Below are 20998 nucleotides of genomic sequence, written 5' to 3' on the forward strand. Positions count from 1 at the left end.
ACATGAATTTCATCATGTTGAGGGCTCTCCAAACCAGCAAGCAGATATATGCAAATGCTGAGCAAAGGAGGGTGCCAAATGGCTGGGGGATGGGGAGAGAAGCAAGCCAGGAGACATCAAGGAATGACCTTTGCAAAGCTGGGCCCAGGGGCCCTTGAAAGTCCCAGCAGGGTGTGGGGCGCATGCAGATAAGATGCAAATGTGCACCCAGCCCTGGGGACCTTTGACTGTCCAACCATGAGAAAGGGGAGACCTTCCAGATGCCCACAACCTAAGGCAAAGCTGGTTCCCCAGGGGCCAAACTGGGAGGAAGAAAATCAGGTGATGTTGGGCTCCCTAATGACCCTGAACTGGCACTAAGTGAAGGGCTTGGGCAACTTTTAAGGGAGGCCCAGGACCCTGGCCCTTGCCCTGCATATAGTATTGCCCTTGTGCCTTGAGATGGAAAGCTGGGAGGGAGCCTGGCCTGGGGTGGGAAAGTTGGTGGGGCCAGGACTGTAAGGTCTTCACTTGCCTCAGAAAAGGGTAGGGTGCTCTCTCTGCCTCACCTCCTGGGCCCTAAGGTTGGAGGCTTTCTCCTGCCCCACCCTCAGGCTGGCCCTCTGAAACCCTTGCCTCAGAAGCCGCTCTGACATGCTGCTGAGGGAAAATGTCTGCAGGGCCTGCTGAGTGTCCTGTGCTGCTCTCAGGTGCCTTCTGTCTCCAGTGTGGGCAGCTTGCTCTTTCCCCTGTGGGCCTGAGGGAGGGTTCTGGGAAGCACTTGTGCCTGGCTCTGAGCACCTCAGCCTTGCCAGCTCCTTCAGTCCTCACTGCAGCCCTGTAAGGCAGATGCTGCCAGCACCCTGCATTTTATAGAGGAAAGTGCTGAGGCTCTGAGAGGTCACACAGCTGATGGGTAGCAGAGCTGGGATTTGCAGGCAGATCTTTCTGACTGTACAGTTAGGACACTGACCCACTGTCCTGGACTCCTACTCTGAGGCACCTGTTGCTGCATGAGATCCTCCAAGTTGGGAAGACCAAGTAGGTTTGGAGGGATTAGGGTCACTTTGAGGAATGGAAGCAGGGAAATTTCCAAGGCTCCTGGGTAGACATCACCTTCATTTTGTCCTGGTTACATCCCCTGCCCCCAAGCAGTTGGGTCATTGAAGAGACACATGGTGGGCTGATCTTTGCCTAGGGATGGTACTTAGAGCTCTGACCTCCAGACTCCTTAGCTGACAGAGGCTTGGGGAGAGCATGGTGAGCCTGGGGGACCAGGGACCCCCCCCCCCCAAGGAGGGGTCTTCCTGTAAGCTTCCTGTTGCCCTTGCTGTCAGTGGCCCAGCAGGGTCTTGTGGAATCCTGGAGTGCTCAGGCCTGGGCTAACCCGGGCCCCGCGAATGTTATGGGCCACATCTGGCCGAAGTCTGTTCTGAGCACTTACTATACATCAGCCCCTAGGCATGTAAGGTCCTCATCTCCATCTCATCACCTGGGGAGACTGCCTCATGAGTGGCTGCCCAGGTCCCTTCGTTCAGTGTGTGTGTGGGCATGTATGTATGTGTTGAGAAATGCCCACACCCTATATTTCATTGATCATCTTATTTAACTGTTCCTGTGTGTATGTGCATGTGTGACTATCCCAGCCCATGTGCTAAAATCTGGATGAGCTAGGGAGTCATGTAGTAAGAGTTCGGGGAAAGGCAGTGGGATATTAGGGAGGTTTCCAGAGTGGGCTCCCAAGGGGCAAAGAATAGCTCTGAGATGAAAAGGTTTCCAGCTTTTTTTCTCCCTGGCAAGTAGGCCCTTCTGGGATGCTGAGTGTCCACTGTTGGAGGTGGGAGGTCTTTCAAGCCTATCCCATTTGGAGTTCATGCCCAGGGCATATGGATGGGCTTTAGGAGCACATGAGCCGCTTAAAAATACTCAAAATGTTGTGCACATATGTGAGTCTGTCTGGGTGGGATCCACAGCTCTGTCAAATGTTCAGAGAAGTCCAAGATTTGGAAATGGTTAGGAATCTCTTATGTACATGGGGAAATGAGGCCAGGGAAGGGTTTCATTTGTCTAAATTCCCCTAGCACATTAGAGGCAAAACCTTATTCCAGAATGATTTTCTCTGATTCTGTTTCCTTCTACACCTATCGTTCCTGGGCTCTAAGTACTCTTGGACATTCCACAGGCTCCTAGATTTTGCCTGTCCTGGGTAGTGCTCAGCACCATGGGTTCCCCACCTCAGTTCTGCCTCCTGTATCCCCATTTCTACCAAATAGGCCTGTACTTTCCTATCTCCTGCCAAACCCACACAAGCCACCTGATGCTGCTATATGTGGCTGTGGCCACTGTGAGTGTGGGTCCTCCCATCCTCCACCCTAACCTGGGTTGTCCCTTTCCTGCTCCTGGCTTCTCCCAAAGTAGAATAATTTCAAACCCAGCCACCCTTTGATGTAGGTCTAACTGCCCTGAACCTAGCTCCTAGGCATGTAGGGTCCTCATCTCTGTCTCATCACCTGGGGAGACTGCCTCATGGGTGACTGCCCAGGTCCCTTCGTGTGTGTGTGTGCATGTGCATGTATGTATGTGCCCAGAAATGCCCACCATATGCTTGTTCACAGATATGCACACAGGCATCAGCACCCATGCATTATCCTTCAGTCTTATAGAACATGTTGGGCCCTGGAACCCTCCTTGTTGAGCCCCCTTCTCCAGACCTTTCCTTGGGCTTCCTACCGTCCCTGGCTTGGATCTCTGCGTGGAAACCACACAAGGTTATTCCATGCAGAATGCTAGCCTTGCCACTGTCTAGCTTTGTGGCCCTAAGCATGTTCCTCAACTTCTCTTAGCTTCTGCTTTTACAACAGTGATGTTGATAATCTCCAGGCTATTCACCAAACGTTTAAAACAGTGCCCGCTGTTTGCCAGGCATGGTGCTAGGCTCTGGGGCAGACAGTGAATGTGACATAGTCCCCACCCTCCTGAACTTGCATCCTAGTGAGGGAGATGGGCAGGAAATAAGGAAACAAATAGAAAAAGGAGTTTCAGTTCTGTTAAGTGATGCTTAGCAGATAAAATGCTCTGTGGAGGAGTGTGAGAGGGCAGGGTGTTAAGAGAGGGCCTCTCTGAGGAGGCAGCATTGGAGTGGAGCCCTAAGTGACAGAAGAGGCAGTCATTTAGAGATCTAGGGAAAGAGCATTCTAGGCCAAGGGTACAGCTGGTGCAAAGGCCCTGAGGTGGGAATGAGCTCAGGGAGCAGAAAGAAGGCCAATGTGGCTGATGGCATGGGGGATGGGGAGAGGGCAGTGAACCAGCATAGACAAGGCCTTTTTAGGCCATGCTGAGGAGAATGAATTCTAATCGAAGGGCATTGGGAACTATTGGAGGGTTACGAGTGAGGGAGGGATATAATGTGATTTGTGTTTTCATAGCTCATTCCAGCTGCCATGGGTAAAGTGAGGAGGGGGACAAGATTGTTGTAGGTGCAGCTGAGACCCAGAAAGTGGCTGGTTTCACATTTAGCCCCGGCCCAACCAGTGTTCCACTGACATCACGGGTCCACCTTAGTTGGAGCTCAAAAAGATGCTGCCAAGCCCAAGGTCATCTCAAGGGCAGTGAGGAGCAGGAGCTCCTGCTCGGAGTAGGGTCTGGTTTATGCTGAGTGAGAATGCAGGGGATCTAACTACTGCCAGCTTGTCATTTTCAGGCTTCTGCTTGGGATCAGTGCCCTGGGGCCCAGCTGTACTAACTTTCTTGCTCTTGCCAGCAGGGCTGGACATGGACAGGGTCACTGCTTCGGGTAGAGTCTCCTGGTTAAAGATTTGAGCCCTCAATCTTGTGGGAGGATCTCACGGAGGGCCTGGGAAACTGGAGGTTGGTTAATCCAGCACCTCCAGCCCATCTAGGCACAGAAGGAAGCTACTTTTGAGTTTTAGAGGCAGCTCCTCCACTGTGTGACCTTGGGCACATCCTCTCCTGGTTCTGTGCCTCAGTTTCCCCGTTTGTCAAATGTAGTGGTGGAAAGAGTGGACCGTAGCTGACTTTTCCCTTGACCTCTGTAAGAGTTTGTTCTGCCTTGGATTTCTACTTTCTCAGCATTCATGACCTCAGGTACTCCTACCAGCCCTGGGGAAGGAGAGCAGAAGTGATGCTCCCATTCTGCAGATGGGTTCACAAAGGCCAGAGAGGATGATGTATCCCAGGGCACATGAAGGTTCAGAGTGAGGGCTTGGGGCATTGTTTGACATCTCTGACCTGAAGCCCCCCCCTTTATGTACCCCTCTCTTGGGTCAGAAAGAAGAGGGGGGTCCTGGCTTGGCTATTTCTGGGCTCAACTGGCCCTCAGCCCAGGCAGGGACTCTGGGCCCCCCGCCCAGAGTGGAGCTCAATGCTGTCCCTTGTCTGCCCACCCCCAGAAACCAAGGACACGGCCCAGTGCCCAGTGTTGGCAGAACCTCCACCCGGCTCCCAGCTGCAGGAGGACATGGCAGGGCAGGTAGGGCTGGAGCCAGCCTGAGGCAGCTGCTGGAAGTTGGGGGATGAGGTAGGGGCCTCCCAAGGAGTCCTTGATTTGTTCTTAACCTTGGCTTTGAGGCTGGTGTAAAATGAGCATCAGGTGAAGCTGCTTATGCTTTCAAGTCTCAGGCCTCCTGGGAGCTCAGACAGAGCCCTGACCACAGGGGAGGCACTCTGTCCTGCTGGGCTTAGCCTCCACGTGTGGGTGTGGGAGCGAGGCACCCTGGTGGAATTGGGTTGAAGCCCTGTGCCCCAGATCCAATGCACATCCAGGCCCCTGGGCTAGAAAGCAGGCCAGAGGACTAGAACTCAGGCAGCAAGCCAAAAGTCTCCACTCTCCCTCCTCTTTCCTTTAGAAATGCTCCCCCCACCCCCAAGAAGTCTCAGTTGAGGAGATGACCTCCTGTTCTCCCCCCTCTGAGTACACAACCAGAGGGAACAGATTGAAATAGCAACTGCAGCAGCAGGGATTTAGGGCAGACCAGAAAGAAACCCTCACTTAGTGCCGAGCCCCTTGGGGTCCCCAGCGTCCTAGGATCAGGGCCCAGATATTCTAGAGCCTAGATCTTCAGATTTGTTTTTTAAAATAAAATCTTAAGCTCATGAGGTCTTCAAAACTCTAGATTCTAGGAAGGAATGCTCAGGGTGGGTGGGCTGAGGCCCCAGACCGCTGTCTACCCCACTCAATAACAGATTCCTATATCTGGTCCCTGTAGATTCTGGTTTAGGAGGTTTGGGGGAGGGCTCATAATCTGTATTTTAACAAGTCCCTCCAGTGACACTTAGGACCAGGCAAGTATAGGCAATCTGGGTCTCACTTAAATCCTTTTTGCTATACTTACAAGCTGTTCTGGTGCAGCCTCTCAGGCTGACAAGTCCCTCTCCTTCAGCCTCCCCTGAACCCTCAGGACCCCTTTTCAGAGGAGCCTGGGGTTGTTGGGGGGAAGTTGAAGCCCGAAGAAGGAAGGAAAGTGTGCCTGGGTGGCTCCATCGGTTAAGCGTCAGACTCTTGATCTCAGCTCAGGTCTTGATCTCAGGGTCATGAGTTCAAGCCCATCATTGGACTCAGTGCTGGGCATGAAGTGTACTTAGAAAGAAAGAAGAAAGAAAGAAAGAAGAAAGAAGAAAGAAGAAAAGAAAGAAGAAAAAGAAAGAAAGAAAGAAAAGAAAGAAAGGAAAGGAAGAAAAAGAAAGAGAAAGAAGGAAGGAAGGAAGAAAAGAAAGAAAGGAAGGAAGGAAGGAAAGAAAGAAAAGAAAGAAAGAAAGAAAAGAAAGAAAAGAAAGAAAGAAAGAAAGAAAGTTGCCTGGCTGGCTCAGTCAGTTGAACACCCAACTTCGACTCAGGTCATGATTTCAAAGTTGGTGGGTTTGAGCCCTTCGTTGAGCTCTGTGCTGATAGGATCAGAGCCTGGAGCCTGTTTCAGATTCTGTGTCTCCCTCTCTCCTCCCTGCCCTTCTCCCACTCGCTCACATCTTGCGCTCTCTCTCTCTTACACAAATAATAAACATTAAAAAAAATTAAAGACAGAAAGAGAAAAAGAAAGAGGAAGGAAGTCATTTGGAGGGGCTCGTGTGTATCTCCGATGACAAAGATCATGGGTGGGGTGGTGTGGGGGTGATGCAGAAATAGCCTAGACTGGGTGGGGCCAGGGCAGAGAGACAGTTGAGGGGGAGCCAGAACACAGCCCATTGCATCTGCCCTTTCATCTGGGATAAGATTGAGCAGGAAGCCTCTGGGAAATGGGGCTGGTTTTGATCAGTTTATAAAGGGGGCAGGGAAAGGGGTGTCTGGGTGGCTTAGTTGGTTAAGCGTCCAACTTCAGCTCAGGTCATGATATTGTGGTTCGTGGGTTAGAGCCCTGCATTGGACTCTGTGGCGACAGCTTGGAGCCTGGAGCCTGCTTTGGATTCTGCGTTTCCCTCTTTCTCTGCCCCTCCCCTACTCACACTCTGTCTCTTTCTCTCAAAAATAAACATTAAAAAAAATTTTTTTTAAGAAGGGGGCAGGGATGGATATGGCAAGTGAAATGGGTCTCCTCATTTTAAGAGGAGTTACAAACCCAAAGCATAGCAGATAGGAGTGGGGCTGGCTTGGCTGGTGCAGTGAGGAGGCCCCGACCTGGACCCATACAGATCACACAATGAGTTAGGCGGAGCAAGGCCAAGGTCCCCTTCTGGTACTCTCCCCAGAATGCCCCATAGCAGCCTCCTCTTAAGTCCCTTCTCAAGGCTGGGTGAGCTCTGGGGGGCTGGATGTGGAGGGGAACCCCAGGCCCCCACCTCTTTTCTCTCTCTCACAGCCAGGCTTTGGGCCTGAGCAACAAAGGCAGGCGTTGCTCTAGGCCAGGGTCCTGGGTGGTGCCTCACCACCCAGCACCCTGGACACGCCTCACGCTGGCCTCAGGTTGGTTTCTATCTCTAGGTGATGTCTGGTTCTGATAAAGCTGCACTTCTGTTGACTTCCTTGCCTCCTGTCTTAACTGTCCCTCTAAAGGCAGCCCCATCTCAGTTCCCTCCATTCACCACAAATTCGCTTTTGTCTGGCTCCTGGAGTCAGGGCGAGAACATGGAAAGAGGCAAGAGGGCTAACGTGTCAGCCTGGAGTTTTCGCCTACATCACATACATCTGGAAAGGAAGAGGTTTTCCAGAGATCTTTGGACCCTTCCCTCATTCCTCCCAACCTGGATCTTTCTCAGAGAGCTTTGGTGGGTTCTTGTGGGCACAACAGAGACATCAAAAGAAGTAACAGGGGAAGGCAGGACTGTGGCACACAAGAGGCCGGGGGTTCGGGGAGAGGTGAGCGTGGCTGGCCCGAGGAGGCTACAGTCTGAACCCATACTCCAGCCAGGAGGGTCCTGAGATCTTCTCAGCCATCCTCTTGTCCCCAGGCAGGCTACTTGGCACTGGTTTTGCGGGCTTTAGACCCCCAAGCACCTGTCCTAGTCTGACTTACCCTTTCATTTCTCTATCTGGTCTGGCCTCCAGGTCCTAGTGGAGTCCAGGAGCAGTCAGCACAGGGTTGGAAGTAGTGGCTGCCATGGATGAGGATGAAGCTTCCATCTGTAACTACCTGGGGAAGGTGGTGCTGCCTGGACCCCAGCTTGGAGTCTGAGAAAGAACCAGGGGCCGAGAATGGAATGGCACAGAGTCAGGACCGAACGTAGCTTACAATAGCCCAGGGCATGAGATTAGGGCACTCTGGTGGAACACCGAGGAGCCTGCACAGGGCCCGAACGTGGCCCTCCGTGGCCTCAAGCCTTGGCCTTCCCTCACCAATGGCCTAGTCCTGGGGCCAGACTCAAACATTCTGGAAGATTCTACACAGTCCAGGCCTGGAGGGCTGGTGGGCTGGCAGAGGGGGACGATGCTTCCAGGAAATCTATGTCTGGACACTGAGGACCCTCAGCTGGGGTAAGTTGGTGTCTTGGGTTGGGGACTTGCCTGCATTTGGCCATTCCAATGCCATATGGCTTGGGCCTAGCCACTTAGCCCTCTCTGGGTTTTTGTTTTTCTCCTCCATAAAATGGGAATTACATCTCCCTGTTTTGCCCGGCTTCTGGGTGTTTTGGAAGGCTGGAGCCATTAGATTTCAAAGGCTAGCAGGCCTGTTGTGCTCTCTACCCACAGCCCCCCAAACCATCATGGGCTCTTTCTATGTGGGGTTGGAAGGCCACACTCCCTTCTTCCCAGGCTTTGCAGTAGAGTTCCAAAATGCTTTGATGCAGAAGGTCATCTGGTTCAGCCTTCTGCTTCCTGGAGGTGAAGATCTCCCAATTCTGCAACTGACCTCAGAAGAGTAGGCTTCATGGGTTAATCCCTGACAGCTACCCCACCCCCTACTTGAGTGCCATCCGGAGGTTCTACCAAGAATCTCACTTCAGTTCTACTAACTGGAGTTACACTCCATTTCTATTATCTTCAGCAGGAAGCAGAGAGACCTACGTGTCTTGGAGGTACTAGTTGGACAAGGAGGGTGGGAAAGGGACAGGGGAATGTCCTGAGAAAAGAAAGTATATAGAAGTCTTAGTGTGCACAGCTGCAGGCCCTGGCCTGGATGAGCCAGTGTGCATGGGTGGCATGCCTCGTGGTCTGGCCTGTGCATTATTGTGTGCATAGGAATGTGTGAACATGCTGATGTGCATGGGTCTTTGTGGTTGTGTGTTTGTGTGTGGGGGTTTGAGTGTGCCTGGCCTGTGCATTTGTGGGCACTTGGGTCTGCATGTGTCAGGGCTGAGTGTGGCTAGCTCTGTGGATAGGAATGTGAGTTTATGGGGTTGGGTGCCTGTGTGTACCAAGTATGCTGTGGCTATGAGTGTTTCCATCCAGACAGATCCTAGGGCAGCCACCTGCCTGGCCGTGGGTGCAGGCAGGGGTCTGGGGCTTCTTGGAGCCTACAGCTTGTGTTTAGGTGGCATATTTATTTGGGATGGCTGAAATTGGGGGTAGATGGAAGTTTGGAGATTGGGCTAATAGTCTTCAGGCCTCTGTCAGAACCACCTCTCAGGTCTGCTCAGATGCATGAGAAGGTGGGAGATAGTGGGATGGGGGAGACCATTCATGGCTCTGACAATGAGATGAGAGCCCCCCACTCCCACCACCAAGGGCAAGGATCTGTATTATTCAGGTATCTCTGGGACCTAGCACAGGCCTAGCCAAAGTGTCTCTGCTGGGAAGATTTTGAGTGTCTGCTCTGGTAACCAGGGCAGTGACCCTTTTCATCTGTCTCTTCCTCCTGGAATTCAGTAGAGGCAACCACACCAGTGCACTGTCACACTTCCTGCCATATTTTAGATTTCTGCCATCCTCCCCAGTTCCTTCTCCAGCAAGAGAAGGCTTAATGAGATTGTGGTCTCAGAGCCTGCTGGAACTGGGGCAGGAGAAAGCTGCTTGTGACTCCAGCTTTTTTTCTCAGGTTGGTATGCTTCCCCAGGGAACACACTAGGACCACATCTTAGATCTGGGGTTTAAGGAGGCGTTTGAGGGGTGGGGGTATCTCCCAGTCCACCTACAGCTCGGTGTCTCCCAGGCAGCAGGTGGTGGGGGAGAAGCAGGGTGCAGCTAATCCTCAGGGGCAGTGAGGGATGCACTTCCTTGCAAATGGTGGGTTTCAATTTATCTGAAATGGGCCACCTCAGCCTGCTTCTTCTTTGTGTCTTTTCCTCTTCCTGTCTCTGTGCTTCTGTCTCTATTTTTGTCTCTCTTACTGTCTCTCTTACTCTGTTTGTCATGCTTTGTATCTCTTTTCTCGGACATTTGTCTCTCTTATTTCTCTGTCTCTTTTGTCTCTCTTTTGTCTCATCTCTCTTGGTCTCGCTCTTTGTCAGTCTTTCCTCTTCCTTACCTGTCCTTTCTACTTACCTGTGCTTCTTCCCAGTGGATAAGAATCTTCCCAGGATGCCTTGGTTTAGCTCTGTGTGATACTCTATTCTAGGTGCTGGGGATACATCAGTGAGTAGAACCTACAAAAATTCCTGCTATCATGGAGCGTATGATCTAGTGGGTAGATAGATAATCATAAAAATAATAATTATATAGTATGTAGGAAGGGGGTAAGTGCTTTGGAAAACCATGAAGTAGGAAAAAGGGGTAAGGTGTTTGGGGGCAGGTCTCAGTTATAAATGGGGTGCTCAGGGCGTATCTCATTGAGAAGGGGACAAGGAAGGAGGGCTTCAGCTTGAGGGAAGAGCACTGTGGGCAGAGAAACAGCCAGTGCAAAGACCTCTTCCAGGGATGGGACAGGGCCCTGCAATGGCTTAGGCAGCGTCTTAAGCCACAGGGCTGACTAACATTTGTTTGTTCACCCAGTGCACCATTCAGTAGGGTTAATAAGCACATACTATGTGCTGGGTGTTCCTTGGCCTTGTGGGGGGTGGGACTGGGGAGCAGATGGTAAACAGGGGAACAAACAATACGACAGACATGCTGATGGGGGCTGGGAGGAAGTGAGGAGATAACCTGAGGATTGAGAATAAAGAGAGGGGCCAGAGTGGTTGGTGGTGTGGACCTGCCTTCCTCAGTCTCCCTGAGGAGGTGACATTAAGGCAAGGCCTGAGAGCTATAATGTAGTTGGCCAAGCTGAGAACTTTTAAGCAAAATTTTGACCCAGAGTTACTCTAGTTTGGTAGGGGGATGCCCATGCGTTCTGGAAAGCCTGGAGGCAGCAGGCCCTGTGCCACCGTGGAGGAAGAGGCCTCCCATTCATTCATTCATTCATTCATTCAGACAAGTGATGTCTACTCTAAGCCAGGTCCAGGCAGACACTGGGTGGGACCACGCCTGTCCTTTTCACTGCCAAACCCTCGTACCCAGTCCAGGACCTGACACCTAGTGCTCAGTAAGTATCGGCTGAAAGAATAAACAGGAAACAATCCATGCCTGCTCCTGTCCCCGGGGAGTTCCCAGACAGATTGGTGCAGTCCTAGCACCTGTAACAGGGGACACCACAGGAGGATGGTGACTGGTCATTGCATCCCACAGGTCGGGTGGCCCTGGAGAGCCAGATGTGCGGGATGGCTTCAGTGCCACATTTGAGAAGATCGTGGAGTCTGAGCTGCTGCGGGGCACCCAGTACAGCAGCCTCGACTCCCTGGATGTGCTGAGCCTCACGGATGAGAGTGACAGCTGTGTCAGCTTCGAGGCCCCCCTGACACCCCTCATCCAGCAGCGGGCCCGTGATAGCCCTGAGCCAGGGGCTGGCTTAGGCAATGGGGACATGGGGCCTGAGGGAGACATGGGAGCAGCTGGTGGTGATGGGGATCTGGGCAGCCCCCTGCGGCGCTCCATCTCCTGCAGCCGATCAGAGAACGTCCTGAGCCGCCTGTCTCTAACCGCTGTGCCCAATGGCTTCCATGAGGATGGACCCCCGGGTCCAGGTGGGGAGGAGGAGGAGGAGGAGGAGGAAGAGGAGGAGGACACAGACAAGTTGCTGAACTCAGCCAGGTGAGGCAGGACCTAGGCTGGGAACTGGGAGAACCATTGAGCAGATGGGGAAACCGAGATCCAGAGCAGGCAAAGCAAGTTAGGGCAACCCAGTGCACCCAGAGAGAACAAGGTCTCTCTGAGGTCATCGTGTCCTTCTTCTGCACCCAGACTTCCCATCCTGGTCCTGAGGTTCCATGCTGCTCTTCTAGGCCTCTCTGGCCTTGGTGGGGCCAGGGAAGTATGCTGTGGGTCGTGTAGCTTCTATGAGGGGCTCTTCTAAATGACTTGATTCTTCCTGATGCACTGGAGCTTCTTTCCCTGCTCTGGCTCCTGCGTGGGTTTTCCAAGGCCTGGGGAGAGCTTCCAGCCTCCACCTGGGGCTTCTGACCCTGGGCCTCTGACCCCTTTTCTCCTGTCCCCACCTTCCCTGTGCAGTGACCCCAGCTTAAAGGATGGCTTTTCAGACTCGGACTCAGAGCTGAGCAGCTCGGAGGGGCTGGAGCCTGGCAGCACAGACCCACTGGCCAATGGGTGCCAGGGGGTCAGTGAAGCTGCTCGCCGGCTGGCCCGCCGCCTCTACCACCTTGAGGGCTTCCAGCGCTGTGACGTCGCCCGGCAGCTAGGCAAGAAGTGAGTCTGTCTCCCGTACCCCCCCTCCCCAGGCAAATCCAGTGTCCTCTCAGCCTGAAAGGGGTGTGGGTGACTTCAGTGAGGGGTGCCTGGTGTTGGGGGGCTCCTAGTAGTCCCCAGGAGCTCCTCCTCCTGCCACTGTCCTCATTCCTGGCCTTGCCCTAAATCTGTTTCCTTTCTGGGCTGCCTGGGTGAAGGCCCATGCTCTGGGGGGCGGGGGAATATAGTGGCAGGGCGGTCCCTCGGGGCTGGGGAGTGTGATGTGGCATGTGGTTTTGCGACCGTGATGATGGTAGTGAGGACACAGCAGTGGGGCAGGGCAAGGGAGAGGAGAACCTGCATCTGCCTGGGACCCACGAGCTGGGAAGGGGTTCTTGTCCCTCATTAAACCCTACTCTCAGTCTTTTGGGACTGGCTAAGGGGGCTGAAGCTACCAAAGCACAAGCCCTGGCCTTAAGACTATGGAAAGGGGACTAGCCAGATGAGAGTCCTGAGGTGCGCAGTGCAGAGGGTGGGGGTGAGTAGGCGGGGACTGTGAGGGTGAGGGAATCACGTGGGGCATCCTGAGCATGTCTGACCATCAGCATGGCCACCTGCCTTTGTCCTTCCTCCAGAGGGCCTCCCACAACCACATTAAGGCACTGAGATGAGCGGAGGCAGTCATAGCCCCCAAGGCAGAGGGGACAGTCCAGACCCTAGACCCCAAGTCAGAGCTTAGGTCACAGGGGGGTGTTGAGGACAGCTCCACTTGGGATCCTTCCCTCACTTCTCTCCCCCTCCTTCCTCCTCTACCCTTCTCAGCCTCCATGTTACTGGGCTTGCCTCCTAGCTCTGGCCCAGACATCACAGCAGGACTTCGAAGCCCTGCCTATCCCCCTGGGCTGTAGTCCCCACCCCCAACCTAATAGCCTTCAGGAGGCTCCTCCAGGAGCCTTGGTTGTGGTTGATCTGCATCCTCCTGTCCTTCTGACCACTCTGCTCCAAGAATTTCCTTCAGCATTTAACTGCTTAACTACACTTGTCTCTCCCATCTGTAAAACAGAAATTCTTCCTCAGTTACACTTCTTCTCCCAGCCTCTTTGCAGCCAGAATTCTGGGGTTTACTGCCCTGCGTGGCCTCAGCCCCCTCTTCCTCTCCATATTCAGCTCCTGGGGCAGGCTTCTTCCCCACCCAATGCCTGCAGCAGCCCATCTAGGCCAAGGCCATTAGTGGCCTTTGTCTTTGAATCTAGTGGCTGCTACCAGGCCTCAACTTCCCTGGCTCAACATCACAGACACACACCCCACTCCTTTTTCCTTAAATTTTTTATTATGTGAACTTCAACCATATACAAAACCAGAGAAAATAATATATTAAACCTCCTTTTAGGGGCACTTGGATGGCTAAGTTGGTTAAGCTTTCAACTCTTGATTTTGGCTCAGGTCATGATCCAGCCCCACAATGAGTTCTGTATTGGCCTCTGGGCTCTGTGCTGACAGTGCAGAGCCTGCTTGGGATTCTCTTTCTCCCGGTCTCTCTCTGCCCCTCTCATGCTCTCTCTCTCAAAACAAACAAACAAACAAACAAGCAAAGAAACAAACATTAACCTTCCCTCCAATCTTCCACATACCCATTACACAGCTTCAAAGTTAATAATATCCACCTACCACCCCCACCCCCACCACCCCCCTTCCTTGCCATTTGTTAGACTATTTTAAGGCATATTTTAGGCACTCTATCATTTGATCCATAAAAACTTTAGTATATGTCTGTAAATGATAAGGATTTTTATTTTATTTATTTTTTAAAATATTTATTTATTTTGAGAGAAAGTACAAGTGTGGGAGGGGCAGAGATCCCATGATCCCATGCTCATGATTCCATGAGATCATGACCAGAGCCGAAATCAAGAATCAGACAGGGGCGCCTGGGTGGCTCAGTTGGTTAAGTGTCTGACTTTGGCTCAGGTCATGATCTCACGGTTTGTGAGTTTGAGCCCTGCATTGGGTTCTGTGCTGACAGCTCAGAGCCTGGAGTCTGTTTCAGATGCTGTGTCTTCCTCTCTCTCTCTCTCTCTCTCTCTCTGTCTCTGTCTCTCTCAAAAATAAATAAATATGAAAAAAAAAAAGGATCAGACAATTAATTGACTGAGCCACCCATGCAACCCTAACTGATAAGGATTTTTAAGTATAATCATAATTCCATTATAATTTTTAACAAAACTTACCCAAAATTCCATAGAATCTCTAACATTTAGTGTCAGTTTAATTTTCTGTCTCAGAAATGCTTCTCTATCAGGATGCAAACAAGGTCCACACGACATTACAGTTGGCCAATATGTCTCTTGAGTCTCCCTCTCTCTCTTTTTTTTCCTTCTCTTAAGTCTCTTAAACAGTAGTTTGCCAGGCTGCCTCCTTTTTCTTAAGGCTGTGTATCTGTTGAAGAAACAATCATTTGTCCAGAAGAATTTTCCACGATTTGGATTTGGTGTCCCCGTGGAGTTACCTCACGCTTTCCCTATTGCCTCAGTCCCTAGTCTCCTGTAAATGGGAGGGAGAGCTTGGGGCTTGAGTAGGTTCAGGTGGAAATTCGTTCTCTTTCCTGTCAAGAATTCATCACTTCGGTCTCCTTGAAACACTCGTGGCCTCCAGGATACTGTATCCCTTCTTCTCTGGCTGCTGTTTTCTCAGTCTCCTTTACTGGCTCCCTCTCTCTTCTCAGTCGGCCTGCATCCTTAAGAGGGACTTCCTCTGATCTCCGTCCTGAGTCTGCACCTTCCTCTTGCATGGGCTCATCCTTTCTTCCAAGTCATTAACCAGCTCACAGCTCTCACAGGGGTACATCCAGCTCCACCTGTTGGACAGCTGTGGACACCTCCCCCCAGGGCCACCTCCAGTGTCATGCCCCACACGATTCCATCTCCTGTGGATTCTTCCTCTGAAATCTCCTTCCCAACCCCTCTGGGAGAGCCACTGCAGCCCCCAGGGGGGGGTCTCCACTCAGCAGGTGGTGTTCCACATTCAGATCTGACCACTCACGCATCTCCTCCTTGCTTTATACCCTTCCAGATCACTAACCCATCCTTCCCTTGCCCCTCAGGCCCTGCTCCCTCTCTCATCTCTTGCTGCTATGTTCCTGCTGTCTGGCTCCAGCCACATGGCCCTGCTGAGAGCTTCTTAGACATGTTGTGCAGTTTCCTCTACTGGGGACACTTTGTATCATCCCTCTCCCTACTCCCTTCCCCTGACTGGCTTACTTTCTGAGACAGCACCTCCTTTCTAAAACCTTCCTAATGCCCCTCCCAAGGATAAGCTGTCAGAGTCCAACTTGCCAGCAGCGGGAGGCAACCTAGGGAAGGGCAGGTCAGGTGGGTGGGTCACGGTACCCCAGGGCCCACTCCCCATGTACCTCCTATTGTTTGCTATGCCCTATTTCTAATGGATACCTCATGCTCTCCTGACAGTAACGAGTTCAGCAGGCTGGTGGCTGGGGAGTATCTCAGTTTCTTCGACTTCTCAGGCCTGACTCTGGACCGAGCGCTCAGGTCAGTGGGGTTGGGATGGGGCGGTGTCCACAGGTGGTACAGGCCACTGTCTGGATTCTCATGCCAGCTGTATCCTAAACTTGCTGTGCATCCTTGGGCAAGTCTCTTGACCCCTCTGGGAAGGCTGTGGAGAAGGGGCCATGAGCACGTCAGCAGTCCAACAACTCAGTGAGTGCCTGCTATGTGGTGGGCTGAGGATATGAACATATGAAGGTGGGAATGTGGTCCGGACTTTTAAGAGAGGCAAGGGCAAAGGGCTTGCCTGTATTGAGTACTTCCTGTTTGCCAGAGGCAGTAGATCTTTATACTCCCTGCTGACTTCATTCATCCTCACCGCACCCCTGTAGGGTAGGGTTATCTTTGCCATTTACAAATGAAGAACCAGCTGATAGGTAAAGTGATTCCCTTCAGTCCCTGAGGGGGGAGATGACAAAAATGGGATTTGATCTCAGGTCCTATTGGTGTTTGGACAGAGTATCTTTCAGGAGGGTCAGGTACAGGCCTCGGTGTGGGGAGTAGTGGATGGAGTTCCGCCCAGGGTCTAGCAGTCCTTGGTGGCAGGCTCGAGGAGTCACCAGGCCACAGCCCTAGGGGCGGGGGACAGCAGTCTCTGAGCTAAGTGGGGGGTGGTCCCAAATGTTAGATCTCACCATGTCCCACATGTCTCTTACACTTAAAAAAATGTATTTTCCATTCTTTTTTCTCTACTTCGCTTGGGATATTTTCTGTTGACCTGCTTTTAGTTCACTTACCCTTTTTTCTGTGTCTAATATTCTGTTAAACCCATTTACTGAGTTTTTACTTTTAACTATTATATTTTTCAGTTCTAGATTTTCATTTTGTTATTTTTTAATTTTTTAATTTTTAAAAAATATTTTTACTTAATCTCATACCCAACATGGGGCTCAAACTCACAATGCCGAGATCAGGAGTTGCATGTATATCTGACTGAGCCAGCCAGGTGCCTCCCAATTTTTAAAAAATAGATTCTAATTCTCTGGGGGAATTTATTCTCATCTTTTCACTCATTTTCTCCACCGTTCCCTCTCTTTTTGAACATAAATATATATATTATATATAATAAATATATTTTGTATATATAAAAATATTATATATATACAAAATTTTTAAAATGTTTGTTTTGAGAGAAAGAGAGAGAGCATGCAAGCAGGGGGAGGGGCAGAGAGAGGGACAGAGGATGCAAAGTGGGCTCTATGCTGACAGCAGAAAGCCCAGTGCTGGGCTCAAACTCACGACTGCTAGATCATGACCTGAGTGGAAATCAAGAGTCAGATGCTTCACCAACTGAGCCACTCAGGTGCCCCTGAACATATATATATATATATATATATATATATATATATATATATATATATGCATATGTATATGTAATGTATGTGTGTGTATACACATGTGTATGTACACATACACATATATATTATTTAAAATATTTTTAAAATTTATGTTTATTTTTGAGAGAGAGAGAGAGAGAGAGAGAGACAGAGTGTGAGCAGGGGAGGGGCAAAGAGAGAGGGAGACACAGAATCTGAAGCCGGTTCCAGCTTCTGAGCTGTCAGCACAGAGTTCAACGTGGGGCTTGAACTCATAGACCACAAGATCATGACCTGAGCTGAAGTTGGACTCTAAATTGACTGAGCCACCCAGGACCCCTATATATCATATATATATACATGATATATATCATGTATATATATAGATATATAGATATATATATCTTAATGTTTATTATTTTGAGAGAGAGAGAGAAGAATGCTCACACGGTTGGGGAAGGGCACAGAGAGAGGGAAAGAGAATCCCAAGCAGGCCTTGCACTGCCAGTGCAGAGCCTAATGTGGGGCTTGATCCCGCAAAATGTGAGATCATGACTTGAGTGGAAATCAAGAGTTGGACACTTAACCAACTGAGCCACCTAGGCACCCCTCTTTTTGAACGTATTAATCATAGTTATTTCGAAGTCCTTGTCTGCTCATCACAATATCTGTACTGTTGGAATCAGCTGTATCTGTTTCTATTGTCTCTTTTCTTCTCTTGGTTTTCCATATATCCTGTTTCTCCGCATGTTCAGTGATTTTTTTTTATTAGATGCTGTGCATTTTTTATGGAATTATAGTGGCTCTAGGTTATTATATACTCCTCCCACAAAGGTTTACCTTTTCCTTTCCTGGGCAATTAGAGGGGGTCAGGGGGTGCAGTCTTAATCCAACCAGGGATGAGCTGAGGAGAGGCTGCACAAAAGTTTGGTAAACTCAGTGTTCCCCCTTTTCCACTGGAAGCCTAATGTGTTCACTGGGGTCTCTTCCTTTGTTGGGTCCTGAATCCTAATTGCATTTCCTCAGTGTGGCAAGAGTGTCATAAAAACCCCAATCCCTCTACTTCTCAGAGGCTTTCTGCTTAGCTTCTTAGCATCTTGCCCCTCACATCTTCAGAATTTGGCCAATGTCTCTAAGGGAACACTGGCCATGTGTTCACAGCCCCTCAGGTCTCCAGGTTTGTGTCTTAAGCTCCCTGAAGCCACCAAGTGTTCTGCGTCTTGCCTTTGCCAATAATCAACAATGCCCCCAAGGAAAAAGCAGCTGTAGACCAGCCCCTCACCTCAGCCCTTCTGGCCTTCTGGTTTTTGTGGCATCAGTGGCTTCCTGATAGCTTTAGAGAGATTCATTCTGTCTCGCTTATCTCAGGTTCTCAGTGAAGTGTCAGTCTGCTGCAGGGCGCTGTATCCTGAGCTGAGTGTGAAGTATGCATTGGGATGAGGAAGGTTGGTTGGAGAAGATGTTCACTAGGGTCAGCTCATGATCAGAGGCGTGGGTGCTTGGCTGGAGAACCTTGTATACCAGCCCAGTAGATTTAGGCTCGACCGCACAGGCACTGGGGAGCCACAGAACGTGCTGGGTATAAAACAGTGTTTTGGGAGGTAGTGCTGGTGGCCTTTGATCTGGAGGCGTGCAGGTTTCTGAAGAGGGTCTGGTGGAAAGGACAGGGTGTGAGATAGGGCAGTGGGGACTAGAGGAAAGGTTGGTGTGAGGGTCATCCAGAGGATGACTAGAGGGATTTGTGTGCCAGACTTCAGCGGGGGAGGTTGGCAGTGGTAAGGCTGACCCTGGGGTCCTCCTGAGGGTTTGGTGGTGGCCATGTTGGGTTGTGGCTTGGTGAGGACCCCTGGGGAAGGGGTATTTGGACTGATGAGTAGGAGCTGGATAGATGGCTTGTAGGTAGGACAATCAAGGCTGAGATGGGAGATATGGATTCTAAAAAGTCCTAGTGGAGTGTAGTTAGAGGGGGCGGGCAGAGCTGGGTACCGGATGGGGAAAGAGAACAGGGAAATAGGAGAGACCAGAGCAGGGAAGGAGAGTACTAGAGGGCAGACAGAGTGGGTTGTTTTTTTTTTTTTTAATGTTATTTATTTAATTTTGGGGGGGGGAGGGCAGAGAGAGAGGAAGAGAGAGAATCCAAGCAGACTCCACACTGGTTAGCACAGAAGCCTGATGCTGGGGCTCGATCTTACAAACCTTGAGGTCATAACCTGAGTCAAAATCTAGAATCAGGGGCGCCTGTGTGGCGCAGTCGGTTAAGCGTCCGACTTCAGCAGGTCACGATCTCACGCTTCCGTGAGTTCGAGCCCCGCGTCGGGCTCTGGGCTGATGGCTCAGAGCCTGGAGCCTGTTTCCGATTCTGTGTCTCCCTCTCTCTCTGCCCCTCGCCCGTTCATGCTCTGTCTCTCTCTGTCCCAAAAATAAATAAACGTTGAAAAAAAAAATTAAAAAAAAAAAATCTAGAATCAGCCTCTCAACTGACTGAGCCACTCAGGCGCCCCGAGAATGTTTTTGTCTGACAGTCGTGTGACTGATTGGGATTGAAGTAGTAGAACGTGGTCTGCAGTTTGAGATGCCTTGGGAGGCTTAGAGGCTAAGGGCTGGCCAAGATGGACTCACGGGTCTCAGGGTTGCCTTAAGGAGCAGCATGAGAGAGCATAAAGCAAAATAGGCTTTCAAGGAACCAAATGAACCATGGCAAAGTTAGGAACGAACTAGTCTCGTGAACCCTGGACAGATAGAGGCTCAAGTTTGCTTAGCTTGCAGTTTTCCTTCCCAAGAAGAGTTGTGCCTCAGCCCCATCTCCCAGCCCCTCTGGTTTTGCTATCAACTCTCATGGGCCCCTGAGATCCAGTGACTTTTGAAGTAGGCAAGGAGAGGGGTTCAGAGCTGCCCAGTAGAGGAGCAAAAGTCCTTCCAGGTAGCTTCAGCCCGCTCAGAGGCATGGGGCAGTGAACGTGCCTGTGCTGTCTAGGGTGTGAATATGGTGTGGGAGGTTGGGGGGAGGGGACCTTGGAGGGATAGGAGAGACAGGTGGCATGATCATGAAGACCAGAACATGAGAAGTTTGGCCGTTATCCTGACTGCTTTGGGGAGCCAATGACAGGTTTTAAGCAGGGACGAGTCTCGACTACATGTTTGTTTAGAAAGGCCGTTTGGTATCTGCAGGGAAGATGTATCAAAGAGGTGCAGGGGTGTACCTGTCTGGAGGCTGCTGCGGGTGTCCTGGGCATATGATGAGGGCAGAGGAGGAGGAGGATTTGAGATCAGGGATGAAGAACAAGCTGTTGGGACTTGGTGACAGCTCAGATTTGGGGTGGGGGAAGAGTGAGGGAGGCCAGGGTGGGGCCTGGGGCTCAGCTGGTGGCACATCCGGTGAGGAGCAGGAATGACTGAGGAAGGAACAGTCTGAGGGGGCAGCTGTGGCCAATCCAGGGCCCCGCCAGAGAGATGGAGAGGGTGGGTATTATCCTGAAGCGAGCTGATGGTAGCCCTGAGGTGCTCATCTGCCTTTTCTCATAATCTGTCCCCTGCTTCCTTCCTGGAGGGCACTGAGGACTGAATTCTAAATGCCCTTAGCCTCCACACTCCAGAGGCTGTCCTGTGGGCAGGATGTCCCCTTGGCCCAGATGCTGGGGCCCTAGAGCCCTGGCCCACTCTGGCAGGTTTATGTTGGTATGTGTGTGGGGGGATTCCTACCCTAGACTGGTTCAGGGACTGCTAGGAGGCCTTCAGCATCCTTGAATTGCCTTCCAGAACCTTCCTGAAGGCTTTCCCCACTGATGGGGAGACGCAGGAGCGTGAGCGGGTCCTACACACTTCTCCCGCCGGTACTGCCAGTGCAACCCGGATGACAGCACCTCGGAAGGTACGGCCATCTGTCCCACCTGCGCCCCTGCTGGGCCCTGGCTTCCTCCTACCCTTGGTCCATGTGCCACCTCTGTCCTGTTCATGTGAACATTGAATGATGGCACATAGAGTGGGGTCCTGCTTGCTGGACGAGAGACCTTCCAAATGTCTTGCCCATTGTCATTCTCTGTGCCTGGAAGTCTCGATCCTAGATTCAGTCTTTTGGTTTTTCATTTCTCCCCTGGCAGTGCTGA

At 51.3% G+C, this 20998-nt stretch overlaps 1 protein-coding gene across 1 annotated transcript in view; it reads left to right on the top strand.

Annotated features, from left to right (window-relative positions):
- Positions 1 to 7479: 7479 nt before the first annotated feature.
- The window catches only part of PSD2 (pleckstrin and Sec7 domain containing 2), a 34805-nt gene continuing 21286 nt past the window's right edge, over positions 7480 to 20998 (top strand). The window contains 9 exon segments of the mRNA XM_032593006.1: positions 7480 to 7632; positions 7635 to 7818; positions 7821 to 7864; positions 7866 to 7900; positions 10967 to 11428; positions 11846 to 12040; positions 15484 to 15564; positions 20652 to 20704; positions 20707 to 20763. Coding sequence (XP_032448897.1) covers positions 7531 to 7632; positions 7635 to 7818; positions 7821 to 7864; positions 7866 to 7900; positions 10967 to 11428; positions 11846 to 12040; positions 15484 to 15564; positions 20652 to 20704; positions 20707 to 20763 — 1213 coding nt within the window. The 5' untranslated portion in view covers positions 7480 to 7530.

The sequence above is a fragment of the Lynx canadensis genome, chromosome A1 (assembly GCF_007474595.2).
Source record: "Lynx canadensis isolate LIC74 chromosome A1, mLynCan4.pri.v2, whole genome shotgun sequence".
Lineage (NCBI taxonomy): Eukaryota > Metazoa > Chordata > Mammalia > Carnivora > Felidae > Lynx > Lynx canadensis.